This window comes from Falco cherrug, chromosome Z (assembly GCF_023634085.1).
Source record: "Falco cherrug isolate bFalChe1 chromosome Z, bFalChe1.pri, whole genome shotgun sequence".
Taxonomy (NCBI): domain Eukaryota; kingdom Metazoa; phylum Chordata; class Aves; order Falconiformes; family Falconidae; genus Falco; species Falco cherrug.
In genome coordinates, this window is record NC_073720.1 from 65,070,704 (window position 1) to 65,097,421 (window position 26,718).

At 40.5% G+C, this 26,718-nt stretch overlaps 2 protein-coding genes across 5 annotated transcripts in view; one reads left to right on the forward strand and one right to left on the reverse strand.

Annotated features, from left to right (window-relative positions):
• The first annotated feature begins 930 nt into the window (after positions 1-930).
• On the forward strand, positions 931-9,568 carry PPIC (peptidylprolyl isomerase C). The gene is made up of 5 exons (XM_055698627.1): positions 931-1,114; positions 5,025-5,138; positions 5,623-5,716; positions 7,416-7,600; positions 8,983-9,568. The coding sequence occupies exons 1-5, from the start codon at positions 947-949 to the stop codon at positions 9,109-9,111; spliced, it is 690 nt and encodes a 229-aa protein (XP_055554602.1). The 5' UTR covers positions 931-946; the 3' UTR covers positions 9,112-9,568.
• Positions 9,569-11,149: 1,581 nt separating this feature from the next.
• Positions 11,150-26,718, reverse strand: part of SNX24 (sorting nexin 24) — a 91,887-nt gene continuing 76,318 nt past the window's right edge. For all 4 annotated transcript variants that reach the window (XM_055698630.1, XM_055698628.1, XM_055698629.1 and 1 more), the window contains 4 exons: positions 19,234-19,328; positions 17,720-17,752; positions 16,782-16,846; positions 11,150-12,166 (listed from right to left, as the gene is read on the reverse strand). In XM_055698630.1, coding sequence (XP_055554605.1) covers positions 12,096-12,166; positions 16,782-16,846; positions 17,720-17,752; positions 19,234-19,328 — 264 coding nt within the window. In that variant the 3' untranslated portion in view covers positions 11,150-12,095. The remainder of the gene's footprint in view (positions 12,167-16,781; positions 16,847-17,719; positions 17,753-19,233; positions 19,329-26,718) is intronic.

Genomic DNA, 26,718 nt, shown 5'->3' on the forward strand with positions numbered 1-26,718 from the left:
TGCAGTGTATCAGTATCTGCTAATTATTCCTCTTTCATATGCTGGCACTTGGGAATTCAGGAATCTCACTGTGTGTTAGAATTTGCAAATTTTCTATGCACTTTAGCAGCACCACCATTTGGGACAGGTCCTGAATGCAAATGTTGAGCACAGAAGGTAATAGGTCAGTGTCAAAGGTAAAGCAATTAGCTAGACTGGGATCTCTCCTCCCTGTCTTGGTAGGCAATGGCTGGGGAAAGACATCTGTGTTTGATGAATCAGTTTGATGCAGCTCCTTATCATTCAGAGCCCAGGGTGCTGACATGGGTGCCAAGCAATGCACCTGTACAGCTTACACAAAGGAAACTAGAATTATTGCAAGTGCCTTATAGCCTCGTGTTTCTAGCCAGCACATTAAATATGCCAAAGCTGAAAGACCAACAATCCACTTTCAGAACCCCCTGAACATCTACTGTTTCGGCTACTTCATTCACTTGTGGGATCTTCAAGGAACTCTGCCATGCACACGGACCGGGCTGAAGTCCTAAGCAGGCATACCGAGCCCCTCACAGGCAAGTCTAGCCCTTGTCTGGCGAGGCTGCGCCACTGGGGGGGCCACGCTGCTCCCCGCCCGCGCCCCTCCAAGAGGAACGGGCACCATGACCGCCGCCCCCCACCCCCCGGCATTTGTAACCACCCCAAACGTAGCCAGACGCCTAGGGCTCACCCTGGCAGCCCCCCGTACCCAAGAAGTCGAAAACCCGCTCGGAAGCAAGCCGCGGGGGCTGCAGGCAGGCGGCTGTCACCGCTCCCCTCAGCGCCCCGGCAGCGCGCCCGGTGCCCGCGCTCCCCACGGCCTCCGCGCGCCTCGGCCCTCCCATCCACCCGCCGAAGTTAAGCAGGGGCAGCGCCGGCCGCAGCTCGGATGGGTGACTCCGCCGCGGTCCCCCCGCAGCCCCCCCGCCACATGGCGCGGGAGGAGCCGCCCGGCGGCGGGCGCAGGCGCCGCAGCGCTCGCCTCAGCGCCATGGCCCGCGGCGCGCCGGCAGCGGTACTCGGAGCTGTTGCTTGCCTTTGCTTCCTGGCCCCGGCGGCTGAGGGCTTCAAGAAGAGGGGACCCAGCGTGACAGCAAAGGTGACACTCGCCCGCGGCCGTGGCAGCTGCCCCGGCCGGGAGAAGCCCGCCCGGCCGCCGGCCTGAGGCGAGTCGGGATCGGTCGGTCGTGAGGGGGCCGCGGCGTCTCCCCTGCGGGCTCCCGAAGGGGGTGTTCTTCCCGCCAGCTCCGCGCCCCGTTCTCCAGTCGGTGGCTGCCGAGGGGGTGGAGGCCGCTTGGCCGCGTTTTACCGCGGTTTTACCGCCTGAAGCTGTTCCGTCGCCGGCTTGCGCCTTCCCCGGGCCGCATTCCGGGCAGAAAGGCGGCCCCTCGGCGGCCGGGTTTGGGGAAGGCTCGGACAAATGTCTTAACTCGCCCCTTTTGTAACAGGGTTGGTTTTTTTTGTTGTTTTTGTTGTTGTTCCGTTTTGTTTGGGGTTTTTAACCCTGTGGGCATGCCCGCTCTCCGTAGGTGCTGGCACACCTCAGACTTCCAGCTGGCTAAGCCTGCCTCAGGCTGACAGGAACGGTAACCCCGCAGCCTCGCACTGCGCCCGGGGCCTGCGCCCGGCCCTGGCCACCGGCGGTGCGGAGCGGCGTGGCTTGTGACCACGCTGGGGCTCGCTTCTGCGGTATCTTTCCCCCCCTCCGATTTCTGCTGAAACTCCTGTGTTATGAGTTGTCATTTGGTTGTCCCCTTGTTTCCTGCTCCCTTGGCATTCCCAGCCATGACCAGAGGGTTAAATCCTGACGCTCACCGTGCGGTGCTTCACAGCGTGGTGTGCTTGGTGTTTCAGGCCTCCTTCACCGGCAGGACAGGGTTTGTGCCGAGGGGCATCCCATAATGACAGATGACGCTGCCGAAGAGACAAGATTTCAGGACCGTGCTGCCGTGCGAGGGGCATGGGGATGAACCCGGTGATCGCAGCCTGCCAGCATCTCTTTTCAAAAAGTTTTTGCTGGTGCAGGAGGCGGGATGCCTAGTCTGGCTTTGGATCATGTTGGGATTAGATTTTTTGCCCTCACATACCTTTCCACCTATGCTCAGGAGTGAGTGCAGTGTTCCTGGTGATAGATCCCTCCACTCATGAAAACGGGAAGGGAAGGGCAGGGGCAGAGCTGCTTCCTTGGTTTCTGAACTTCGTTGCCACCATTGTCTAAAACTGTCTACAGTTTCATTGCCATGGACTTCTAGTCCATGGTTTTTTGTTGGTTTTTTTTGGGGGTGGGGTAGGGCGTACATCTCGTATGCTTTGGTCTCCAGATGATCTTCTGGCAGTATATTCCAGTTTAATCATAAATTGCATAAAGTACTTTGCTGCTTCAGACCTTCTGCCTGGATTTCATTTTAAGCCCTTTTCTGATTCATATGTTGTGGGACATAGAAAATTGCACTGCCAATTTTCCTTGTCCAAGCCAGTTATAATTTTACACAGCTCATCAAATCACACCAGTTTTCTCTCTTCCAGCTTTCATAGTTTTATGTAGTCTTTCTTCATATAAAAGGTATTCCAGATCTTTGAGCATCTGTGGTGCCCTTTTCTCTACCTTTTATGGGTTGGTTTTATCATTCTGTGATAGAGAAGCCAGAATTACATGCACTCCTGAATGCACGGTACAGATGTATACCATGGCATAATTATGCCCATCTCTTGGCCTTACCAATTTTTAATTATTTCTAAAATTAATTTTCCTTCTCTGACCTTCACCATCCCAGAGCCAAATTTTTCATCAAACTGCTCAGGGTGAACTCAGATGTCTTTTCTGAGTGGTAGCTGGTTTAGGACCCCTTGTTGTGGCTGTATAGTCCACATGCAGCATTTTGCATTTATCTAGAGTTCATTTCTCATTATATTACCTGGTCTCTAGGAATCATAAGATTGTTCTTTCACAGCAACTTTTTTTTTTTTCTGAATTATTGCCTACTCTTAGCTGGCTTTTCATTTTGATATACACCGTCTTGTGTAAATTATGTATGAATATGTTAATGAGAACCAGCCACTCTTACTGGTGCCCTCTTTTTCATTTCAGTCTTGAAGTACTTACTGTGAGTTGTAAATAAGATTAAATATTTATATAAATATTAATAAGACTGAATATTTACAATATTTATTTTATTTAAGAGTTTTTGGTGAGGAATCTGGCCAGATGTTTTTTGAGATTTGAGACTGCTGTGTTGACTAGCTCACTGGTGTCTGCATGCTTTTTGACTTTCCAGAGAACTTTAGCAAATATGCTTAAGAGAACACGGCTTCTCTTTGCAAAAATGGCATCTAGGGCTACCAGATATTTGTGTATTTGATTTCCTGGCCAGAAATATGCACAGACATGATATGTGGTGCATAATTAAGAAGTGCAGAGCTTTCCAAAAATCACCAAGGTGTAGCACAGGTATGTGGAGTGCTAACAGGAAGCCAGGAACTTAGTGTTTGTTCACAAACACAGAATAAGCCGAAGCAATGCTTTTTGGAAGGGCTGGGTTTACTGCTTAGGCAAGCGGCTCTGCCATGAATGAAGCCTTCTGGTTGGGTTAGGTTTACAATATATGATGGACTTGTCTCCATGTGCTCTGTGAAAGTGTGTGATGTTACTGCTCTCTGAGGTTATTGTTTGGTGGCCTCGGTTGTGTTATTTGTATGTGGTTATGTATTTCAGGCAGTCCTGCTAGGACAACATTTCCAGGCAAAATAAGGTGTGTTTAGAAAACACAGGCAGGCAATACACCTTATGTAGATAACTCTGGCGGAAAAATTCAGAGGTATGTTTATAAAAATGTTAAGAAGTTAGTGAAAGTGTGCTGTTAATACTTTGGGAGCCACACATCTAAGAAGCATGTTTGGTGCCAAGTGCCAAGGAAATGAACGAGGTGTATCAAAAGGAATTTTATTTTCTTTATAGAGCTTTTATAGCATTAGCCAAAAGTTCAACAGCCAAAACCACATGGAAGATCAAGAAATGGTAGAAAATGTTTAGTAGGAGAGCGTGAAAGAGGCATTCACATTGGAGAGATTGTGGTCATTTATTATTATTGGACTAATTTCTTAGCACTGCAGACAAGTAATACTTGGTTGAGTGCCACAAGGAACAGCAAATACCACATCATAGGAGTACACGTTGCTGTTTCCTAGAAGTTGTAATAGTCTTTATGTAACCTTTTCAGAACTTCAAAATGCCTCATTTCCTGACAGCTGTTCCTATTTTCAGTAATTGTTGGAACATTTTTGCACGTTCGAATATGCATTCATATATTCTGAACTATATTAAAATGCTTTATAACTCATTTGCCTTTTTGAAGTTCCTTTTTAGCACCATCTACATTGAAGGTTTTAGGCAATCAGCTGAATAATGTAGCCTGATAATTTTTCTATCAGGTTTGAATTCATATTTAGGAAAGTGACTCCTTGCTTGAGCCATAGGATTTTCTTCCCACTGTTTGTCACTTTAATGAAATTTAGGCTTTCATCTACACTTAATCACATACATACTAATGCCTAGAACAGTGAAGATTGTGAGTGGATAGCAAACTATCACTTGTGAGAAATGTCAGTACTATTTATTATTCCTTGTTACTACTCACCATATTGGAATACCATCACTGTTCTTCCTTACTTTCATATTTCATCTTTTCAGTACAGCTTTAAAGACATGTATGTCTAGGAAAAATCTTCCTGAACACTAGCTTCAAACTTGTGATATAGCAGTCTCACTGACACCTTAAAAGCAGTAAGAATCAAAATGTGTTGTCACCAGTTTTCTGCATAATCTGATTTTGGTCGTTCTGAAAGGTTTTTTTCTTAAACAGCACACTTGGGAGTTGAAGGATACCATTAATATAGACCAGCCAGAAGCAGTTTCTTAACACCTTACACTTTCCAAAAGCTTACCAAAAGCTTGGCCTTCTTTTTGTGCTCATGTTTGTATCACTTTTGTTCTCTTCAAAAAAAATGTTCAGGTGTTCTTTGACGTGAAGATTGGAGACAAAGATGTTGGCAGAATTGTAATTGGATTGTTTGGAAAAGTTGTCCCAAAGACTGTGGAGAACTTCATTGCACTGGCAACAGGAGAAGTACGTTTGTGGTTTTCTTCCACTGTCTACTCAAGTTTGGATTGGGAAGTAAATACTTGTTTAATGCTGTTTCAGTTGTGGACTATCAATCTTAATTCAGTGGAGCCTGTGCAAGACTGCTGTCCCCAAGGCTGTGCAATGGTGTGTGTCTTCTCATGTCCCTGGGGCTTGATTCATAAGATGCAATTATGAGATGTTGGGTATCACTGCCTCAGTGTGTCCCTGACATGCAGATTTAGCATGCAGAGGCACTGTGGTCAGATACCAGTCAAATAAATGCTGACTTTGATCACCTGAGTAATACCTGGCTTGTGTCAGTGCAGGCCAGATGCATTCACTTGCATCTCAGTTTGTTTCTTGCTAGTATTTGTCTCTGGTGGTCGTATATTCTGGGAAATCTAGCCATTCACCATATGCGTATTTCCATATGACTTGTGTAGAACTGAATGTTTTATTCATTCAAAGAATTATTTCATTTTCTTAGAGAGGATATGGATATGCAGGAAGTAAATTTCATCGTGTGATCAAAGACTTCATGATTCAAGGAGGAGACTTTACAGCTGGAGATGGATCAGGAGGTAACATGCTTAGTATCTTCCAGGTTCCCTTCCCTTTCTTCGATTGCCTGCTGAAAAGATGGGCAAAACAGCATATTCCCTTATTCTTTCGGTTGACATAAATGAAAAAAAAGCACATTTGTTTTAGAGCATCTAATACTTTTCCAAGCATCTTGGAACATAAGCTGCAGTTACTTGGATTACCTGATTATAAGCAAGTGTAGAGCTTCCTTTGTCCTTGATTTGTACACATAGCTCTTTTCTGTCTGTGACTTGTCCCCATCCAAGAAGCATAGCTTTGCATGATGGGCTGGAGCCATGTGACCAGCTGAGCTGCTCCTACAACATACTGTCTCCAAAAAAAAGGATGTCTGCCCATCCCCTGCTCTGGCTTTGTGACAGTGCTCCTTCCTTGAGGCACTCATTGATTGCATGTATATGTAAATCAGTTCAAGCTATCCAGCAGAAAGTGAATCTGTGATGAAACAGTGAAAGCATGTAGAGAGAAGAAGGTAGGGAAGGAGTTGGCTGTCCTCTCTGTTCTCAGCTCAGCCAGTTCCGTGGAACCTTCTGAAATGTGCTATGGGAAGGAGTTTCAGAACACGGGTAGAGACATTAGAAAATGAGTGGCATGCCCTCTTGCATTTTTTCTTTTACTAGATTTAAACCCATAAACTTAATGGTGGCGTGAGTTCTAGCTGTGTATATCAGTTCTCCCTCCTCGGCCTCCAGAAGACCGGTTCAGTCCAGTAAGGAGGGCAGTCCCAGTGCAGCATCTCTTGCATTGCATGTGTTCTGGTTTCTGATTTCTTCTTCCTTTACACACATATTCTTCTTGTGCTAGCATGGGATCTGTCTGCAAACAATGTTAGTGATTTCCCTGCTGGGACAGAATGGAAAACACACATTCCTTTTCCTTGCAGCAAACAATGAGGAAGGCTAAAATACCAAAGATGCAGTTAGCAACTGAAAGGTAGGCAGTGTTGGTTTGCCTGCTAATAGTGTTTATTGTTATATAATTTATATATATATATATATATAAGTTATATAATATCTGGTGGTGTTTGGAGCAGTGTCCCCATTGTGCTAGGCACTGTACAAAGCAAGAATGAGAGAGACAGCCTTCTCAGTTCAAAGTGATGGTGGTTTAAACGTGACTCAAATGTTTTCTCTTCTGAATGATTTTATAATCAAAATCCTTGTGTAATGATTGTACAAATCCACATGAAGTCTTTTAGGCTAACTTCCATTTGGTCTTCATGTATTTCTAGACGTGTCTAAAGCAATTTCTTATTAGGAGGAAAAACTAAACGTAGAGACTAAAATTGTCACAGAACATGGCAACATTATTTGTAGTGGCCATAATTACGTAATTTAGATCTGTTAAACAGGGTGAAGTATACTATTGTTCAGTGGTATATGTCAGCAGGATCTTTGGAGGTGCTCAGCTTGCTTGTTAAATTCAAAGGATAAAGCATGATCAGCTTTAAATACTCTCTTTATATGTGGTGTTTTAGCTTACCTTTTTTCTTTACACATAAAGTGGTTTTAGTTATGGAATCACTGACGATGGAACAGTGATGTTGCTGTGCTTAGTCAGTGAATCTTCAAGTCCTGAATTTATACTTAATTTTTCCCATTTTTGAACAAAAAAGGTTTGGGTTTTTAAAATTTATTTATTTTTATTGTTTAAAGTTTTCTTTCTTATTGTGTGTCATAGGAAGAAGCATCTATGGAGAAAGGTTTCCAGATGAGAACTTCAAGCTCAGACACTATGGAATTGGATGGGTTAGCATGGCTAATTCTGGCCCAGACACCAACGGATCCCAGTTCTTCATCAGCGTGACAAAGCCGTCCTGGTTAGATGGAAAACATGTAGTATTTGGCAAAGTCCTTGATGGAATGGTAAGCTGAAAGTGGTGGCAAGATTAACCCAAGAAGATCTGGACAAATTCTGCTACTTTGTATCTGCTAGCATAACATACACCATTGTGTTTCAAAACCATTGAGTGCATCTAATATGTACATGGTAAAAAAAAATTGTGAAGAGCCCGGAGCTGGACAATTTACAACTGAAATAGCAAATGGAGACTGCAGAAATGGAAACTTAAATCATGCCTTTGGCTTTCACAGCTCTTGTTTCAGACCACTAACTGCTGAAATCAACACTGACACATTTGCAGATTACAAACGGAATAAGTTCAGGTCCCCCTTTCACTAACACTGTTAGCCATGAAATAATTGTGTTTCTACAAGCTAAAATCTAATTTTGTAGAATGTGCTAGTTACAGATAACACTTCCACTGCTAGGGTTTTTAGAAGCAGTGAATGTAAAGCGTACAGAAGCATGTACTCAGATCTGTTTAAAAAGAAAGCCTAGTTAATTCCCTCAAACTATACTGAGCTGCCAAACTGATCAAAGGGCAAATAGAATTTAAGTTTAAAAATGGTACTTCCAACCAATTATACTTTTAGTAGTCTGTTGTTTTTTTAAATTACTCCATTTAATCTGTGTTTTGAAATGAATGGGGAAAACATGAATTGCTGCACTTGCCAGTTCTGTGAGAAGTCTGAAAACCTTATCAGAATACTTGCCCTCCACGCCCACGTTCATATTGAATTGCATTCTCATGAGCTACAGTAGTAGCTGAAAATTTTTGAGGAGAGACTTGGACTAAGTTTTAGTTTTGTTAGATTAATGAACAAATACCCAAAGCCAGGTAGTCAATATTCTTAACTGAATTTTGTCCTTTAAAAATACTACTTTGATTAGTTGTGTAGTTGAGTCTGGTTGAGTCTGATAGCCTACCTGTATATATCTGACTGGAGGGCATGGTACCACGAAGTCTGTGTGTGTGTGTGTGTGTGTGTGCGTGCGCATGTTATCCTAAAGGTAGAAGTGGTCATCAGATTTCTTGAAGCACAGTTATGCTGTACAATTAGAAAAATAATTAATTCTCATCCGTTATGATCTCTCGATTCACTTTCTGCTCAAAGGCTACAGAGAGATGCCGCTGAAATGATATTCAGTTGCCCTTTGCAATATTTTTGTTGTCTGGAAGTTTTTGTAGAATGGCAAAGAGCCTTCCATGTGCTTCTGTCAACTGTGTGCAGATGTCAGAGACACAGCTGTTAATGTGGAAGGCAAGGGTGGGAACTGAACATGGTAGAGGTCTTTGTTCAGATGTTGCTTATTAAATAGTAATGGTAGGAGCATGTAGTTGGTTACTTCGTACCAGTTTCCTTGGCTAAACTGAACTTTTTTTTTTTTTTTTCTTTATTAACAGTCTGTGGTGCACTCGATAGAACTCCAGCAGACAGATGAACATGACCGGCCCCTTCAAGACTGCGTGATTGTGAACAGTGGCAAAATAGTGGTAAAAGAACCATTTGTAGTTGAAGTGGGTGACTGGTGAGACCAAGTGTCAGAATGGAAAGTAAATAAAACTTCATCAGTCTTCTTTAAGGCCTGTTTTTGACCAATCTCAATTGAGTTTTTTGACTCAGAAAAATGTCTATTGAGTTTTCTTCTCAAAAGAAATGAGGCTATATTTAGACAATACTTATTTGCCAGATACATGAAAGATACAACCATTTCTGTAACAACTTGATGGACCTGTCAGTCCTTGAAATTCAGGACATATCCCACTAGATCTTGCAGAAGAAGTTTTTAATGAAAAACTTTACAAGTACTTCTGCTTTTTCAGGGTTTGAAATAGTCACTTTTGTTCTCTTCGGAAATTTGTTTCTTCCTTTTCAACTGAAAATACTATTTTCTGTAACAGTATAAGCATTTTTTAAAATGGAAAAAAAATTAAAATACAGAAGTGTTTTGAGTAAATAAACTGATTTCAAATAAATACTTAATTATGAGCTTTTTTATGTCCTCCCTCCCTCCCCAGCCTTTCTTCTCACCTTAGCTAATTTTGCAAAATATGCAGCGGCTGCTGCTTTCCAGGAAATAAGGTTGTAATGTTAGAGCAGGATGGTAAATTTCTGTAATCTTAACATGGCAGTTGAAGTCCCTGCTGTCCTTCAAAAAAACTCATAGTATTTGGATACAATCCTGTAATCAAGAAAGAACAGCTCTGTCTCTTGTTAAGTAAGATTGTCGGTTAGAAAGTGATTAACATAGAAGAGTCCGTGTTTTACAGCGCAGTGAGTTTTATAACACCTAGCTAATGTTATTTATGATAAAGCTTAAATGTTTTTTCTTGCAGTTTTGCTCTATGTCAGAGATGTAACTTTAGGTTCATTGGTTTTGTAATGTTGCTTAAATAACTCTAAAGCTGACAACTGGTAGCTTTTAAACAAGATCAGCATGAAGTATTACTTGGAGACAGCTGTGTTTGTTAGGTTCTTTAACAAGTTACATAGCACTCCATGGGAAAGAGGTGGATTTTTTTCTTGAGTTTCCAGCGTTTTAGAACTCAAGATAGAAGAGCCAGCGCTGAGATCTGATGAAGGATTCATCCACCTGCACAAGCAGGCAGCACACCACTTACCTTTGTGATGACTAGTTTCCTGAAGGGTATCTTGGAGCCCCTGTGAGGTATCCAGATGCTAAATGCACAGGGGAAGAGAAAGCACTACAGCAGAGAGCTCGCAGGTCCTACTGGCACCCCCCTTGCAAGGAAACAGGAGAGCACTGTGGGTGGGATTGGCCTCGGGTCACCCCGACAAGATGTTTGTAGTTACAGGGGTGCTTCTGCTGGTTCACCATCCACAGCCCTGGGGCCTCTCATGAGGGTAAAAACTGACACTTTTTTTTCAGAGACCTGTGAAAGGATTACTGTCCTCTTTATAACAGAGCTAGAGAACTTGTCGAGGGCCTCTAAATTTGCCTAGTCCTAGGCAATCAGACTTCCATTTTACCTCTGTTCATTTTCCTTTCTACTGACTGCTTAAAGTAAAATTCTGAAAAGCAGCGCTGGGAAGCAGTGTTAGGAAGTAAGAGCAAGAATGCCTCACACTCCCTTGCCCAAATAGCTTTCTGCTAGTAGCTGAAAGCTTTTCCTGGGGGTTGATCCTGCAGACAGCATAGAGAGTTCTGGTACCTGAGTGAGTGCGCAGTCACAGGCCTACCTTTTATCCAAGTCTCAGCTCTTCACTGAGCTGAGCAGCTTTGAAACTGAATTAGTACTAGTCAGCAGGAGGCAACCCTTGTGTTTCCAGGACGAGACTTCTGCTCGTCAACAGCTTTGCTGTTGCTGCTTTTGTGCAACACTCCCTTCCTCTGCTGAGCCCAATGACTTACTGTTCAATTACATTTATTTTTTTCCCCAGCCTAGGATGTTCAGATAGCATGATGCTGAGAGTTTTGAATGAGCAGATTCCCAGGTATTTTCTCGTGCTTCACATGGAGGTATCTGTGAGACCCACTTCTGATGACACAAACTCAGAGAAATGTCTTGTCTGAATAGAAATGCACAAAAAATACACCGAAGCAGTACATTCATGTTCTAGTAATTTACTTCATAATGTCCAGTAGCACATATGCAAATTTCCAGTTAAATCTTAACAAATACATAAGTGTGTATATATTTGTATCAGCTTTAGTTTTATCATTTTACTACTTAATTGTATTCTTGCTTTAGCTTACGACAGAGCTGTATGGTCTGTGACTTACAAAATGTTAAGATGTGGAATACAGCCTGCAAGTTAATGTGAAGAGTAAACATACACACAGATTTGATGTCATAACTGAAGGGAGATGCACAGATGCTATGTAGAATCTCCTGGTAAATAAAAACATTTAAACTGAAATCTAGAAAATTTCCTGAGAGAGTGCTATGTGTTTCAGAATATGGAAGCATGTTTTACAACCATACACCTGCACTGGCTCTTTTCCAACCTGACATTAAGAAGCAGATTCAAAGTTAAGAAAAATGAATAAAATACTTGAAGTTGCTTCAGTTTCTTCTTGCCTTTAATTTTTTTTTTTTTTTGGCAATTTCTCACACACTCTCTTCAGTGCCAGCACTTTTAATCCATCCAATGTCAGCAATGGGCAATGTGCTGGGAAAAATTCTGGTGCAAAAAGGTTTAGTGTAATTTAAGATAGAAATTATAGAAATAATCAGTAAAGCTTTCCATTATTCTCAAAGGTTAGTGTAATTCAGTGTATGACTTTCAGCTTTTAGTGTTAAATAGTTAGAGCATGTCAATATACAGAAGTTATAAGTAACTTCAATGCTGTTGTTTCTGTGTCTTCTTTTATTAAAGGCAGCAATTGTAGTGACATGGATTTTATTTACAAAGACAAAATGCTTGAACTTAAAACCGAGGTTATGCCTCTTGCTTCTGAGCATCATTTTCACATCACAGAATTTTATTCCTGTTAATTCAATTACACATGACTCGGAGGCTTGCTTCAGCTTCTTCTAGCCACGCATCACTTCTACCTGGGCAGTAAATGAGGATAAAATATTCCATGTAGAATGCCTTCTATAACTACGTTTGGAAAGTCATCTGAAAAAAAAGGAAAAAACCTTGCTTTTGTATCTATGTCACTACAACATACACATTTTTGTGAAACTTAACCAGGTTGGGCCTCGTATAATTTGGGTTACTGCATCATGCAACTGTTACCCGTCTTGGGGATGTGTTATTAGTAATGCTGTTTCAGCACTGAAGCCACTTTAGAGTAGCACTGGGCATTGCATGAATGCGCTGCCAGATTTGTAGCTTATTGATTTAAAGGGATGTTCTAATACTTAATGCTGCTAGGCTCCAGCTCTTTATCTGAATCTTTTCTCACAAGGAAGATGGATTACACTGGCAATTCAATTTCTAACAAAATCTCAATATACTTGAAGAAATTCCAAGATTGCTACTGGGAATACTTCAAAGCTGTTTTTCCATTGTGGTTTACAGCAATGTTTAGAGTGAGAAGACTTGAGGATGCCTGTACAATCAGAGACAACTGTTTGAGGCAGGAAAATTTCAGGCTGTCTAATCAGCATAAAATGTCACATGTTACAGAAAGTCATCCTAAAGTATCTGAAGGAGAAAAACCCCACTATATTTTTACTACAGATGTAGAGGGAACAGGCACTTACTTTTTATGTTAAATTTGGCATGAAAGAATTACCTGATAGAATACAGTAATAGATGCATGCAGAGGAATGGCAGGATGTACCTTACTGAAGTGAAAGTATTTCTCAAATGCATGAATTCCTTCATTTTTACCGAAGGGTTTACTTAAATCACTGAACACATCTTAATGATCTTAAAATTGCTAGTACACTAGGAAACGGATTTGCGTAGAAGAACAGACTATTTCTGATACAGAACTTACCACATGAATCAAATCTTTCCTTCACCTGTCAGCCCACAGGATATTAAAAAAGTGGAGATGCAACTTTTTAAAAAATCATTAGATGCTTGACAAACTAGCTTACCTAATACGGGTGGGAATTAGGTTTTGCCCCCAGTTCTTTTGCTAAAATAATTTTGGAGGTAAAAAAAATGAACAAAAAGTAGATTTGGACTTGGTAAGAAAAAACCCCATCCTTATTAGCTTAAAGGTATTATCTCGTAGGAATTAATAAGGTGATTCCATTGTATTAAAGATGTCATGAATGTATTTTAGGATGTTTTAACAAACTGCAACCTCCACCATAACAATTCATGCATAATTCTTCCCAACTTCTCATAGTAAGTCATAATTATTAATTACTTGTTAATCTTTTGAATCCAATAATGATTCCTCAAGTCCTGCAAGCTCAGCTATCCCAAATAACCCTGGTAGAATAACCGTATGGTATTGTCATTAATGTTATTAAAATACACTTGTAAAAGCAATCTGATGGTTTTTTAATCTGAAGCTAAATTAAATGCTGCAGTTCCAGAAACCAGTTTTTACTGGTTCATCTATAACATACAGTATATATAGGAAAATGAGTATTGATTAAAAAAATGGTATAACTTTACAGCATCAGATTTACTGTAAGGCTTTCTTGCTTAAAAAAGTCAAACAATTTAAGTTACATGTATAAATATACCAAAGCACAGTCTTGCAGATCCGTGATACTTATATGTTTTAAAGAATTGTCAGAATAATTTTCCAGCAAGTGACAGTACATCTGGGGAATCTTTCAATTTGTGGCATTTTAGAGTTTTCCTTCATTTTTCTTCAAAATAGTATGTAATTTTTTTTCCCACCCCCTCAAAAAGAACTGGCCACCTTACACAAAAAGCGATGTGCTCATGCAGTCAGGCTGTGTTATATACATCATGAAAAAGCGAGTCTGAAAATCAATGAGGTATGTAACTGTGAATCTTATTTTTGGAAAGTTGTCTTGCAGCTCAGCAATGCTTGAAGTCCCATCATTAGAATAATGTCAAGACTATCTTTTATAAAGACAAGTAACAGTGAAATGAAGGGGGGAAAATACTGTTCTTCAAAGTATTATGTTCCAGAAACATCTACTTATTTCATTAAAATCCCACAGACACACGATTTCCCATTTTATGTTAACACAGGCGTTCCTGTATCCAGGAAAGGCTACCTCCACGGCTGAGCCAAACGGCTATCACAGTTCACCTTCTTCAAAGAATGTGTACAATGAATAGTTATTTGCTAATGGACACTTCTGGTCAGTTTGAACAACATTGGCTGCCTTTTATAAAGGGATCAGAGTCTATCAAAGTAATTTATCTGAGAGAGAATTTTTGAAAGCTCATCTATACTTTGTGCTGTAAACGGAAAACAAAGAATTAAAAGCAATGGTAGCTCTGTAAAAACTTTGTTTCTAACTAGACCCGAGTCAACTAGTAGAGCCTCCAGACTTGTGACTTGGTTTTCTTCTTTTTTAAACTATAACTCACATTCTAATTTGTGTTTTAATTCATTAAGTTGAAGAATAACTTATAAACAAATTTGATCGTTTTGGGTCTTCACATACAAAGAATATCCACCTGCCGTATGAAATTCTTACTGTTGTGTGTCAAATCCAGAAAATGACTTTGCAAAAGCATGAAAAGTCCTTTGTTTCAGATGTCATTAATGAGGCCTACTTAATATTTAAATGTCATGTATTAGAAAGGACCTTTATTTTAATCCAAGTAAAGCACTACTGAAAAGAGTAGTTACAAAATCCGTTATAAAGTTCCTAATGATTTCAAGAAAAGGAAGCTCAGCATTACTCATAGTACACATGAGGGAAGGAAGGTAAATACCATCACAGAACTGGAAAATCTTGAACAGAAGTCTTGGAGCAAAACCTTATATGTGGGCTGGAAACATTAAGCACTGTCTTCATTTTTGTTTTTTTTTACATGTACAAAAAAAACCATGTACATTTTTGAGGATAACTGTACATGGAATCCATTTTCTCTCTTAGGAATGGTATGGAATTAAATGATGTTCATAATTTACAACCTGCTCTTGAGGAATCCAAGTTTGCAGTTAAGAGGAGTATTAAACAGTAAGATTAAGACATGCAGTGTGGGTCACTAAATATTAGTATAGGCAGCATCTGAACCAACTGTTAGACAGAGGTAACTCTGCAGGTCCTTCTGCATTAGTTGTCACTTGGGTCAGGAGTGACCTTGTGAAGTGACCATCTGCCCCCTTACTGCGCTTCGGTTCATCGATTTTCTGATTTGCTCTCTAGCCTCAAATGGGCATTCAGTCCCAGTGACCTGACTAGAGCTAAATCAAAGTGAAAACTACACAACCCTGTAAGGTGTCTTCTAACATGGACTTCAGTCACACAGGACCTCTTCACTCACTGTTTCACTCTAGAACTACAAATTTAAGTTCAGTAAGACTCCATAGGGTCAATACTGCTGGGGCAGACTAGAGCAGACGCTGCCTGCAAGACAGGCTATTTACTCTCTCAAAACACATGAGACTAGTCCCTATGGTTTTAAAAAACAGGTTGAAAAAACAACAGAATCACAGAGTGGTTGCAGCTGGAAGAGACGACCTGCTCAAGCAGGGACACCTACAGCCCATTGCCCAGGACCACGTCCAGATGGCTTCTGAGTATCTCCAAGGATGGAGACTCCACCACCATTCTGGGCAACCTGTGCCAGTGCTCGGTCACCCTCACAGTGGAAAAGTGTTTCCTGATGTTCCTGATGTTCTTGTCCTGCCACTGGGCACCATGGAAAAAAAGCTGGACCTGTCTTCTTTACACCTTCCCTTCAGGTATTTATATACATCCTGAGAAAATCTCAAGGAAGTATACTGCATTGGCTAAGAAACTGCAAGCAAACAAGTGTTCTTTCCTAAATTTAATCTTAAAAATGTCATGATTTTCAAGACAGCTCAAAAACTTGACTGCTGATTTCAACACAGTATTTTTTAAAACCAAACAAAATGTCACACTGAAAATACAATCTTAATTTGCAGCTCTGGGAGAAAATTCCGTAACATTCAAACAAGTAAAATGACAAAACCAGGAGGAACACACTATTAAAAATGGTATTTTTTTTCCCTGCACGCATTTAATTTAAGACAGAGGGTAAGTTCTCTGAATTAATAATGCAAAGAAGTTTTTGTAAAGAAGAAAGGGTTTGTAACAAGGCATTTCAAACAGTCTCTTGAACAATGTATTACAAGATGAAGGCTAATGTAAATGTCCTGTGAAACACATAAATTATACTTAAAGTATACATTCTTCCTCGCCCCCCCCCAAGAGCTCTAGAGGTTATAAATGATTAAGAAATAGTAATAATCCAAATGGAAATGCAAATATGCTTGCAGCAGATCAACTGGTGTTTAGGGGAAAAGCACTTACAAAGGACTGGGCTTCTGAGTTCAAATCCTTCAGGCAGAACAGCCCAAGGGATCAACAACAAGAAAAGCAAAGCGATGTTCTTCATCTTTTGATTTGAGTTCTTAGTAGGTTTGTCTGAGAGAACAACTGGGGGGGGGAGAAAATTCCACGCTTTTATAAATCACCCACCCACTTAGTGTTTTAATAGTTTCTTACACAATCACTATTGTTTTATTGGCAGGTTATTAGATTTTGGGCCAGTGTCATTTGACTAGGCAGGTATTAATAATAATGTGGTTTATGTGGTGCAGGGTCAGATCAGTAAAGCGCTGTTAACAGATGACAGGTTTGATTACCGTTGGCTTTAGGCAAGACATATGGATCCCTCAGGAACAGCAGCACAGGCTGGTGGGACAGTTTGCTGGAAAGGTCAAGAACAGGGATGTCAGTATCAAGGGACAGCAAACAGAATATTCTACAAACTAGCGCTGATAAAGTGAGGCGGTTGAGCTGTGCAGGAGCTATGCTGGTGCGTTTCTGCATACCAGTGCTGCCCAGAAAGGGCCTGCAAAGCCTGCCCCTCCTCGGCCCCACAGCGAAACCGCTAATGTTTAGCTGGAGGTGAAGGGGCTGCATCCAGGAGTGCCAGCTTGCAGCTAGCTTGGAGAGCTCCTGGCCCTGCTCAGCTCCCTGGTACTTGGTACCATGCGGGCTACAAGATCACCTACAACCAGGCTTGCCTCCATAGTCTATGGGCTCTTCAGGCCACCACGTTCTTCCAGACCCCAAAGTGGCTGCTGTACACCTCACCCACAGAGAGAAGGTTCTTGGAAGTCCCTCAGATGGCTGTCTCCCACCCTGGTCATGCTACAGACATGCCTCCCTGGCCAGCACCAGCTCTTTCCGCTCTGCTCTGTACACTCACCTGCCAAGTGGTGCAACCAGATACATACAAAGCTCTATTAAACGCATAGGGGAAACCCCAAACCTCCAATTCCTTCTGCTAAATCTTCTTGTTATGAAGGTAAAGCATCCCCAGAAATATTTCAGAGCTAGGAGTATTAGGGTTTTGTAAAATATTTCTCAATACAAGCATAAGGATCCTCAATTCACACTATAAATGGATGGATCTAGTACAGTGGATGAAACTAGCCATAATATTTAACAAACACATCGAATTTTAATGCTAAACTACTGCTATTTTGTTAACTGCAAGGAACAAATACAGTAAACACCAATAGTTTCAAGTAGTTTATAAATCTGGTGTCCTAGAATGAGTAGGAATCAAGCTCACCTTGATTCTTCAGATTCTGTTTCATCAAAAGAGCTGCAAGTAAAGTGAGAGGAAACTTTGGTTACAACCACGTTAACTCTACAATTTAGAAAAAAACCCAACACCCAAATCCTTGACGAACCATCAAAAGCAGAAATGTTTTTGTGGTCAGTAGCTGCATAATGCAGTTTGATGAAATGAATGTGGGAGACTGAATCATTTTACAACCACCACTACTTGGAAATGACAGCATCTACTTTACTGTAACAGATTGACAAGCCCATCTATCTATCTATCTATCTGTCTATCTATCTATCTGTCTGTCTGTCTATCTATCTATCTATCTATCTATCTGTCTATCTATCTACCTATCTACCTATCTATCTATCTATCTGTCTATCTATCTATCTATCTATCTGTCTGTCTGTCTATCCATCTATCTATCTGTCTGTCTATCTGTCTATCTATCTATCTATCTGTCTGTCTGTCTGTCTATCTATCTATCTATCTATCTGTCTGTCTGTCTGTCTATCTGTCTATCTATCTGTCTGTCTGTCTATCTGTCTATCTATCTATCTATCTATCTATCTGTCTGTCTGTCTGTCTGTCTGTCTGTCTGTCTGTCTGTCTATCTGTCTATCTATCTATCTATGAAGTGTTGGGGTACAGTCCCACTGAGGGTATTGGCTGATATCAGTTAACTACAAGTGAAAACTACAAGTCTGTTGGCTTCTGAACCATTCTGGAGACTGCTCTGGGCCACAGACATCTCCGTGTAAGACAGCCTCAAAGTTATCTCCACTTTTTTCAGTTTGCCTTCTCTCCACTGCAGATCCACACAGCCTCCGCCAAAGTGGAAAAGGGCCATGTAGGTTTCTGGGGAGCAGCTCCTGGTAACGTGTCAACTACACCAGCTTGCATAGCAAAAAATTGTTCTCCCTACAAAGCTTACAGCTGCACATGGTTAACAGAGCTTCCAGTTACACTGTTTTGGGTATTTCTGTAGTCATTACACTCATCATACTAAGATTTCCTTCTCCGACCTTGATCAAGAACCTTTCCCAGGAGAAAGGCAATGGTGCTGTTGGGGTGGATGTCATCAGAAAGGTGGAAGACTCCGTTTTCAAACACACAGAGGGAAACCATAAAATTATCACAAAATGAACTGCTATTGTGTGCAGATACTATGACTGTAAAACACAAGCAAAGGCTTTCTATGCAACTTCAGTGTTTGTAAATATCTTACATTTTAGTAGCTACTTCAAGATCTGCAACAAAATCCTATTTTTCTCATCTAAACTCTCCTTTGCTTTCCAAGAATATAACATTAAACCTCACTTCTACCATTGAATAGGCTGGATTTATTTTACCACCTTTTGGGGATATATAAACATACTTAACATGAACCTAATACCCATTTATTTTACAATGTTAGAGTTGGCAGCAAGGCCATTTTAAGTCAACAGAATTGCATCAGCACTGAGTGGATATCGGCCTTTTGCCGTCCACATATTTTTCAGTAAATGAGAGCTTACCCACAGCTTTCTGCTTTTGGCAAGGTAGGTACATGGCGAACATTCAGGAAATCAAGAAATATTTTAGGGAGCTCTTCATTTTCTAAAATAACTGTCTGTAGAAAAAAGAAAGGCACAGTAGTAATCCAAGATTTTTTAATATTTCAGGTATCGCACTTTTATTCAAGCTACCAAAACATTTCCCACTTGCAACACTTCTCAATTCTTCTCCATTTTTTTTTACACCTATTTTGGAGTGCTTCATTTCAATAGAAAACCACAGATCTTAATGAATCACATATAATTACATTCAGCTTGTGCTACTACATTCTTTTTCACCTGCCATCACTGATGCCAAGCTAGATGTGTCTCAAGCAGAGATGTCAGATTCTGGAACTAAGTTACTGACACACTCATTTGTGAACAAAATTCTGTTTATTTAAAATATAAAATAAAGGAGATACAGCTCAGTTCTTTCACATTCGCCTCACAGAAGACTCCTGTCTGGCACATCAGTGGAAGAAGGAAGTCTCCACTTTGTGCAATTTTATTAATGCATGCCTTGGTAAACGCTAACAAGAAAAACTCTTTAACTGGCTCGACAGACCAGGTTATAATATACTGCTTATATCTGTGCTGTGACTCCTAATGACAAAGCTCTGACTCAAAGAGCTGCTGGGTAGACTGGCCATATCCTCCCACGGCAGTGACGTTATGGCCAGACTCCATCCTCCTTTGTTCTTCCACTGATGAGACAATTTACAATTTTCAGTTAATTAATTACAAGTACATTTAAAAATATGTAGCAAATAAATGAGATGCGTAGGTGCACATTTATCATGAAAGAATGACTTTTAAAGGAAACAACAGGTCTCTGACAGTTTCATAGAAGCAGGCCAAGAATAATTGCTGATCTTTAATTTCCATGAGGCAAACAAAACAGTTCATAAATTCAACCAATGTCTCACCTGAAAGATTAATCCCCTATTTATTTACTGTTCATACTGCCATGCATTCTGATAACACATGTGCTTCACATGCAAATGAAAGCCACAAGCTCTTCCCTAACAAGCTTTCCTTCATAAAGTCCTGATCCGGTGTGAATGTATGCGTGGAAGGAACTTCGCCAGATTTATAAATAAAACAACTTGTACAAGTAAAGCTATCCACATGCATCCTGTTCATTTTCACACTTCATGTTAGAAGAAACAAACCTAGAGAAGAAACAAGACTGGTGATGGGAAGAAACATTACTCTGCTTACATTCAGGAGGCAATGCTCCTGCATGTGTATTCTTCTACATTACAGTATTACTAGGGAAATGCAAGGGTATGTAAAGGATAACAGGATCACAAAAAAATTAGGAAATTAGGTTGGAAGAGACATCGAGAGGTCATGTAGGTTTTACAGCAAATGGGTTTGGTTATTTGTGTAATGAAAACCCCGTTAGTGTAAAATCTGATATGCATAGACTTACAACAGAGAAACACATTTGAAAACAAAGATATTTAAGAACTGGTTATTTTTTTACTTTACATTTGCAATTCAGAGTCTACATTACTTCAGGCCATCACTAACAAGTTTGAAAAAAAGAACAGGGAAAAATACAGCTTTTGAACTTTTCTGTTCCAGATTTTAATGGATGTAACAAACGGTGAGGTCTGAACTGTTGGCAAGTGTTAAGCCTTTCAGTTCACCTCTATATGAAGATGCTGCATTAAAAAAATACCACTTCATTTGCATTCTGCAAAATCAGCACTCTACTGTTGCAAAATTTATCCTGTTCTGCATTCAGGTTATACACAGAAGGAGGGGTTGAGGTGGACGCATATTCAAAGGGTGTGTGAATTGCATAACAATGAGTATGATTCGCTCAAATAACACCATCTTACTAATTATATGCAATGAAGAACCACAAAAAGTTGTATAGAGATGTTTAAGGGCATCCAGTGCTTACATGCAATCTCATACTACACCTCCTGACAGCTTTTTCCAAAAGTTGAGCTGCCTGCTGAGGCTGCTGAACAGAACAGTGATTGTCACACGGAAGAAGACAAGGATACATCACTGTATGACAGGAAAACTGGACAGCTCTTACAAACCTATTTGGTTTTACTTCCACTTACTCCAGATTAATATCTCCTTCTTTTAGTTTTTTTTCACAACATGCATCAAGTCAACCCAAGCCCTGCTAACCCTGTCCAGACCAAATATATTTCACAAAAAGATGTAAGTAAACAGCATCTGTTTTAGTGTGTTAATCCATATAGTTTGTTAACTGTCAATAACTCTGCTTTGGTGATCAATAAACTTGAAAACGTAGGATTTGCAGAGAAGCAAATGCAATTTTGCACTGCACTGTATTTTTGATGATGCCTCTGTTGATTAGGAATTTTGTAATTTCCAGAATGTTATGAAGGGAGGAATGACTGCATTGAACGAAGTAGGATCTTTCAACTAATATAATGTGATGTGACATGCATTTTAAGGAATTTAAAAATAAATGAAGGTACAAGTTAATTATACTATGGGGACAAATTATATTCTGGCTTGACTTCATTGGCTTCAACACAAAAAAAGGCCAGCAAATAATCAAGCCTTTTGATATACACAGTAGAAACCAAAGGAAAAGAGAAAAAAACTTGGGAACAACAGCAACAAAAAACCCCAGCCCAGCTACACTGGATTAGGTGTGTTTGTCTAGCTGCATTTCCCACCTCTGATGGTGGCCCAAAGTGGATGTCCAGAGAAAAATTGTAAGCATTCTCAGCTTTCTATTTAAGTTGTTTAAAAAAATACTTTTAAATCAGAAATAAATGTTACCTTAATTGGCTTAATTTACCTAGAAGAACCCATAACACAACAGATTTTTGACTTCCGACTGAAAACTTACAAGAAATATGTATCTTGCAAACTTGATCTTTAAATAATAGCTGAGCAGAAAAGGAGCCAGCAGGTACAGTCTCTAAATCACTATCTATAATTTGTGATGTAACATGCTCAACTGTAGCCTTTGTTCAAGTGAATATATTACATTGGCTTGTAAACGTGACTACTACCTTGTTTGCTCTGCAACACAAACTTAGATATACATTTTCAAAGAAATAAAACCTCACAATAGGTTTGTTAGTAATGTGAATTTCAAATATATCTGAATTCTACCAAGATCACAGCATTGGGTTTCAAATACGGGCCTCAGCACGCTGAGTAGACTAACTCAAGAAAAAAAACAGCATGTGTATTTCCTTCCTAAAATAAGTAAAAAAACCCAAAACTAAAACACCTAATACAACCTCTGGCAAGTGATTTGGGAAGCGACGTTTTTCAACTCATTGATTGCAGCTGAACTAAGTGTATAAGTGCCATATTTTCTTAGAAAATCGTAAAGGGTGTTTATCTGTTACTGTCACATTTTAATGAACTACTCCATGCCTCAGGAAAAAAAAAAAAAAACCACACAAAACCCCAAAACAAAACACAAGGGAAAGCCTGGTGTTTACATCAGCAGAAATGTCTTTTTTATTGAAAGGGCACAATTATTATTATGTAACACAAATCACAAAAATCCCAATTTTTCTACCTTATCAGTTTCATAAGATCATGTTCCCTAAGGATGTCATTGATTAGTTGCACATGTTCTTTCAGTGACATCTGAAATACTTAATTGTCAGCTATCTTTTCTCCTTCAGCAAGTAAAATATAGTCACAAAATTGCAAAGGGACTTGTTCTTCCTTAACCTTAGCTAGATGCCATCATGCAGTGGAAAACAGTGCTAAAATATCACAGGATAATGCTCTCCAACAAGGGAGACATATAAACAGCATAATGATTTCCCATGAGTTTCCTTTTTAGAAAATTGTCATGTTGGCCAGGTTAAATAGTGACATACCTTCACAGAGGACACTGCGAAATCGAACACTGGCATTCTAGTTAGGTCCAAACCTACTCATCAGCCAATTATAACAGTAACTGAACACCTTGCTGAAAACCTGAACAAGACTACTTTGCTAACCTTAGGAGATCATGCCACAGGAATGCATCATTTTCACAGATTGTTATTATTATTGTTGTTTTTAATGAAAAAACATTTTAAAATCAATTTCTTACAATCATCTATCATACTTGCTCAAGGTTGCTGGAAGAACTGTTGGAGGGTCAGAAATGAGAGAAGGGAGCTGCGTTACAAGGTTTTTAAGAGTCCTTACAGACTTTTCCATTCAATCGGGTTTAGTTTGAAATGCTATACTGTTAGGGTGAAAAAGTTCATGACAGTTTTTCCTCTCTTCACAGGGAAAGATGCTTCACAATACCTAATTCCGTGGTGCAGCTAAAATGGGGGAGAAGAAAATCAATACATTCCAGCTACAGTAAGTAGGCTGGAGTGTCAGTCTCCACTGGGACCAAAACCCACATCTTTTAGAACGCTTTAGAGTCTATATTCTTCTATTAACCTGCTTTCCCTGAACTGCTTTACACAGTCCCATGAAATGATAAAAAGGTTACCAAAAGAACACATTAACTAAAAGACAAGTAGACGAAGGAACCAGACTTCTAAAAGCAAGTACTTTTTTTAAAGTAATAGCAGATACAATAATGTTTTATATTACCCATTGTGAAGAACTATGAAGAAACTCCCTTTTTCAGTGAGAATGTCACTATACGTTATCAACAAGAATTACTTCTAAATAAGCTGCCACTTAAGCTGTCACTGAAGGACTCTCCACTCTTCATTACCACCAGAAACTGATGGGCAGTTTGGTAAGAACAGGAGGAGGTTCTCAAACATGGTTAGAACTCTGTGTAAAGATACAAGAAGCATGCAAACACACATACAACGACACAGAAGTGGTGCTCCATATGAAGTACCAGTTACCTAACTGTCCTAGGCTGCATATCAGAGGGAAGGCAACAGTAAGAGTGCCATCTGCACAGCGGAGCTTCAAAGGGCACAAGTTACTGACTGTAGGCATTATATGCCAAAATACTTCCAACAAAGATCTGTAAGTTACTATTTGAAAGTTAATATAAAGTCACAAAAGTAAAAAAAAACCCACAAAACCAAACAGAAGCACAGGGGGGAACTACACCTCTGAACCTCAAGACTGGAGAATAGTAGAAAAATTCTTGCATCAACTTTCAGATCAATTTGTTATACTTCCAGTGAATTTAAAACTCATCAGGTATCTCCTGAGTGACAAATCCACCTGTCACAGCATTCTCAAGCTACACAGAGGATAAATGAACTAATGGAAGGGAAGCCCAATAGGTTAAACAACTGCAGGACCATCACTGAAAAAAAATACATGCAGAAATTAATGGCAGTGTCTATGACCTATTAACATTTTTACTCAAGCCTTACCTAACCTAACTTTAAAGCACTTTACTCATTTTGATTAAAATACTACCAAGTAAGTTTTAAGGTAGTGAGTACTTTAGTTAGAAAGCTAGTTAATTACACATTTACAGTCCCAACTAATATTCAACTACCAAGTGCAGAGAAGATTGGCTTGAGGTTAAGTGTACCACTATAACTCATTCAGTGTGAAAAATACAATTATTGACTTCTTTTCGGAAAACTGGTAACATAATATAGTGGGAGTAAACAGCTGATCTCTCTGCAACAAAATAGAAGACTAGCCCTTGAAAGATTAGAAACAAAGTGCAACAGACTACAGTTCCTTTGAAAAACAAAAATGAAAGAAAGCAGTCAATATAATTTCCTGAGACACTGCTCAAAGGACTGGAGGTTAAGACAAAGCTGGATGAGAAATGGAGAAATCAACAGAGCAAAAGGAAAAGAAGCAGAAGGGCAGGATGAGATAATGATATTTTAAAAAGTTAGTAGGAACAAGAAAGGCTTTTAAAAATAACAGGAAAAAGTAGTACAAAGAGTAAGCAGATCCTTTATTGACAAAGACAGACACCAAAATAAGCGTTGATTTTAAAATGGCTGAAGTGTTTTTTAAAAGTCAATGGACCACTAAGACAATTGACAATTAACAAGTAATTAAGACCATGTCAATAATGCTGCTGATAACAAACAGATGCAGGAATACCTTAGACAATAATATATATATCTCAACCAGTAGTTCCAGAAAATACACATTCTAGGATGGTAAAGAAATTAGGTAGTTACGCTTGAAAAGTCTTCTCAAGAGTACAGGGGAAGAAGATTCGGAAAAAAGCAACCACATTTACAATCCACAATAAAACAATAGGTAAAACAGAAGAGATTTAAACTTGCAGTACTGTTTTCTGAAAGCTTTAAGGAACTCAATACAAATATGCTGCAATGATACCCCCTTCCCCCCACAACCCCCACAATGTTCAGGCTGCAAACTTTGACACCTGGCAAGTTTGGAAACCTGTAGGTTGTTGGTTTCTCGCATACTCAGATGCTGCCCTCCTATGCTGATCCTTGTGCAATGAGGAGGAGGTTGGATGTGGAAAAAGAAGCAAACCCCTGCAATGGTATCTGATCGGGTATTTAAAGACAATCATAAATACATACTCTAATCCAGGGGTCCTCAAACTACGGCCTGTGGGCTGGATACGGTCCCCCAGGGTCCTCAATCCGGCCCCCGGTATTTACAGACCCCCCCGCCGGGGGTTGGGTGGGAAACCAAGCAGCCGCAGATGGCTGCCTGCCGCTGCATCCGCGCCGGCCCCCTGGTTAAACAGTTTGAGGACCCCTGCTCTAAGGCAAATAAAGCTGGTACTGAAAATGTCAGTTCTAGATTGTCCAAAGTTGCAAGTGTTTCTTCAGTTCTAAGAATGTTCCTCTAAATATTGGCGTTTAGTGCATGTTCCTGTCTTCTTAGTATGTGATAACCCTTTGTTAGAGTCATAGAATCTTTTAGGTTGGAAAAGACCTTTAAGATCATTGAGACTAACTGTTACCCTAACACTGCTGAGTCCACCACTAAACCATGTCCCTAAGTGCCACGTTTACGTGTCTTATCAATACCTTCAGGGACAGTGACTCAACCACTTCCCTGGGCAGCCTGTTCCAATGCTTGACAACCCTTCCAGTGAAGAAATTTTCCTAATAACCAGCCTATACCTCCCCTGGTGCACTTTGAGGCCATTCCCTCTTGTCCTACTGCTTGTTAATTGGGAGAAGAGGCCAACAACGCACCTTGCTACAGCCTCTTTCAGGGAGCGATAAGGTCACCCCTCGGCCACCTTCTCTCCAGTCCCCCAGTCCCCTCAGCCGCTCCCCACAAGACCTGTGCCCCAGCCCCTTCCCCAGCCCCGCTGCCCGTCTCTGGACACGCTGCAGCCCCTCTACGTCCCCCTTGCAGAGAGGGGCCCAGACCTGAACACAGGGTTCGAGGGGCGGCCTCAGCAGTGCCCAGTGCAGGGGGACGGTCACTGGCCTGGTCCTGCTGGCCACACTGCTGGGGACACCAGCCAGGGTGCTGCAGGCCGCCTGGGCCCCCTGGGCACACTGCTGGCTCCTGCCCAGCCGGCCGTCACCCAGCACCCCCAGGCCCTTTCCCACC

Coding starts and splice junctions, on each gene's coding strand:
- PPIC (XM_055698627.1), top strand. CDS start 947: ATGGCGCGGGAGGAGCCGCCCGGCGGCGGGCGCAGGCGCCGCAGCGCT. Junction 1,115..5,024: donor GACCCAGCGTGACAGCAAAG/GTGACACTCGCC, acceptor AAAAATGTTCAG/GTGTTCTTTGACGTGAAGAT. Junction 5,139..5,622: donor TTGCACTGGCAACAGGAGAA/GTACGTTTGTGG, acceptor TCATTTTCTTAG/AGAGGATATGGATATGCAGG.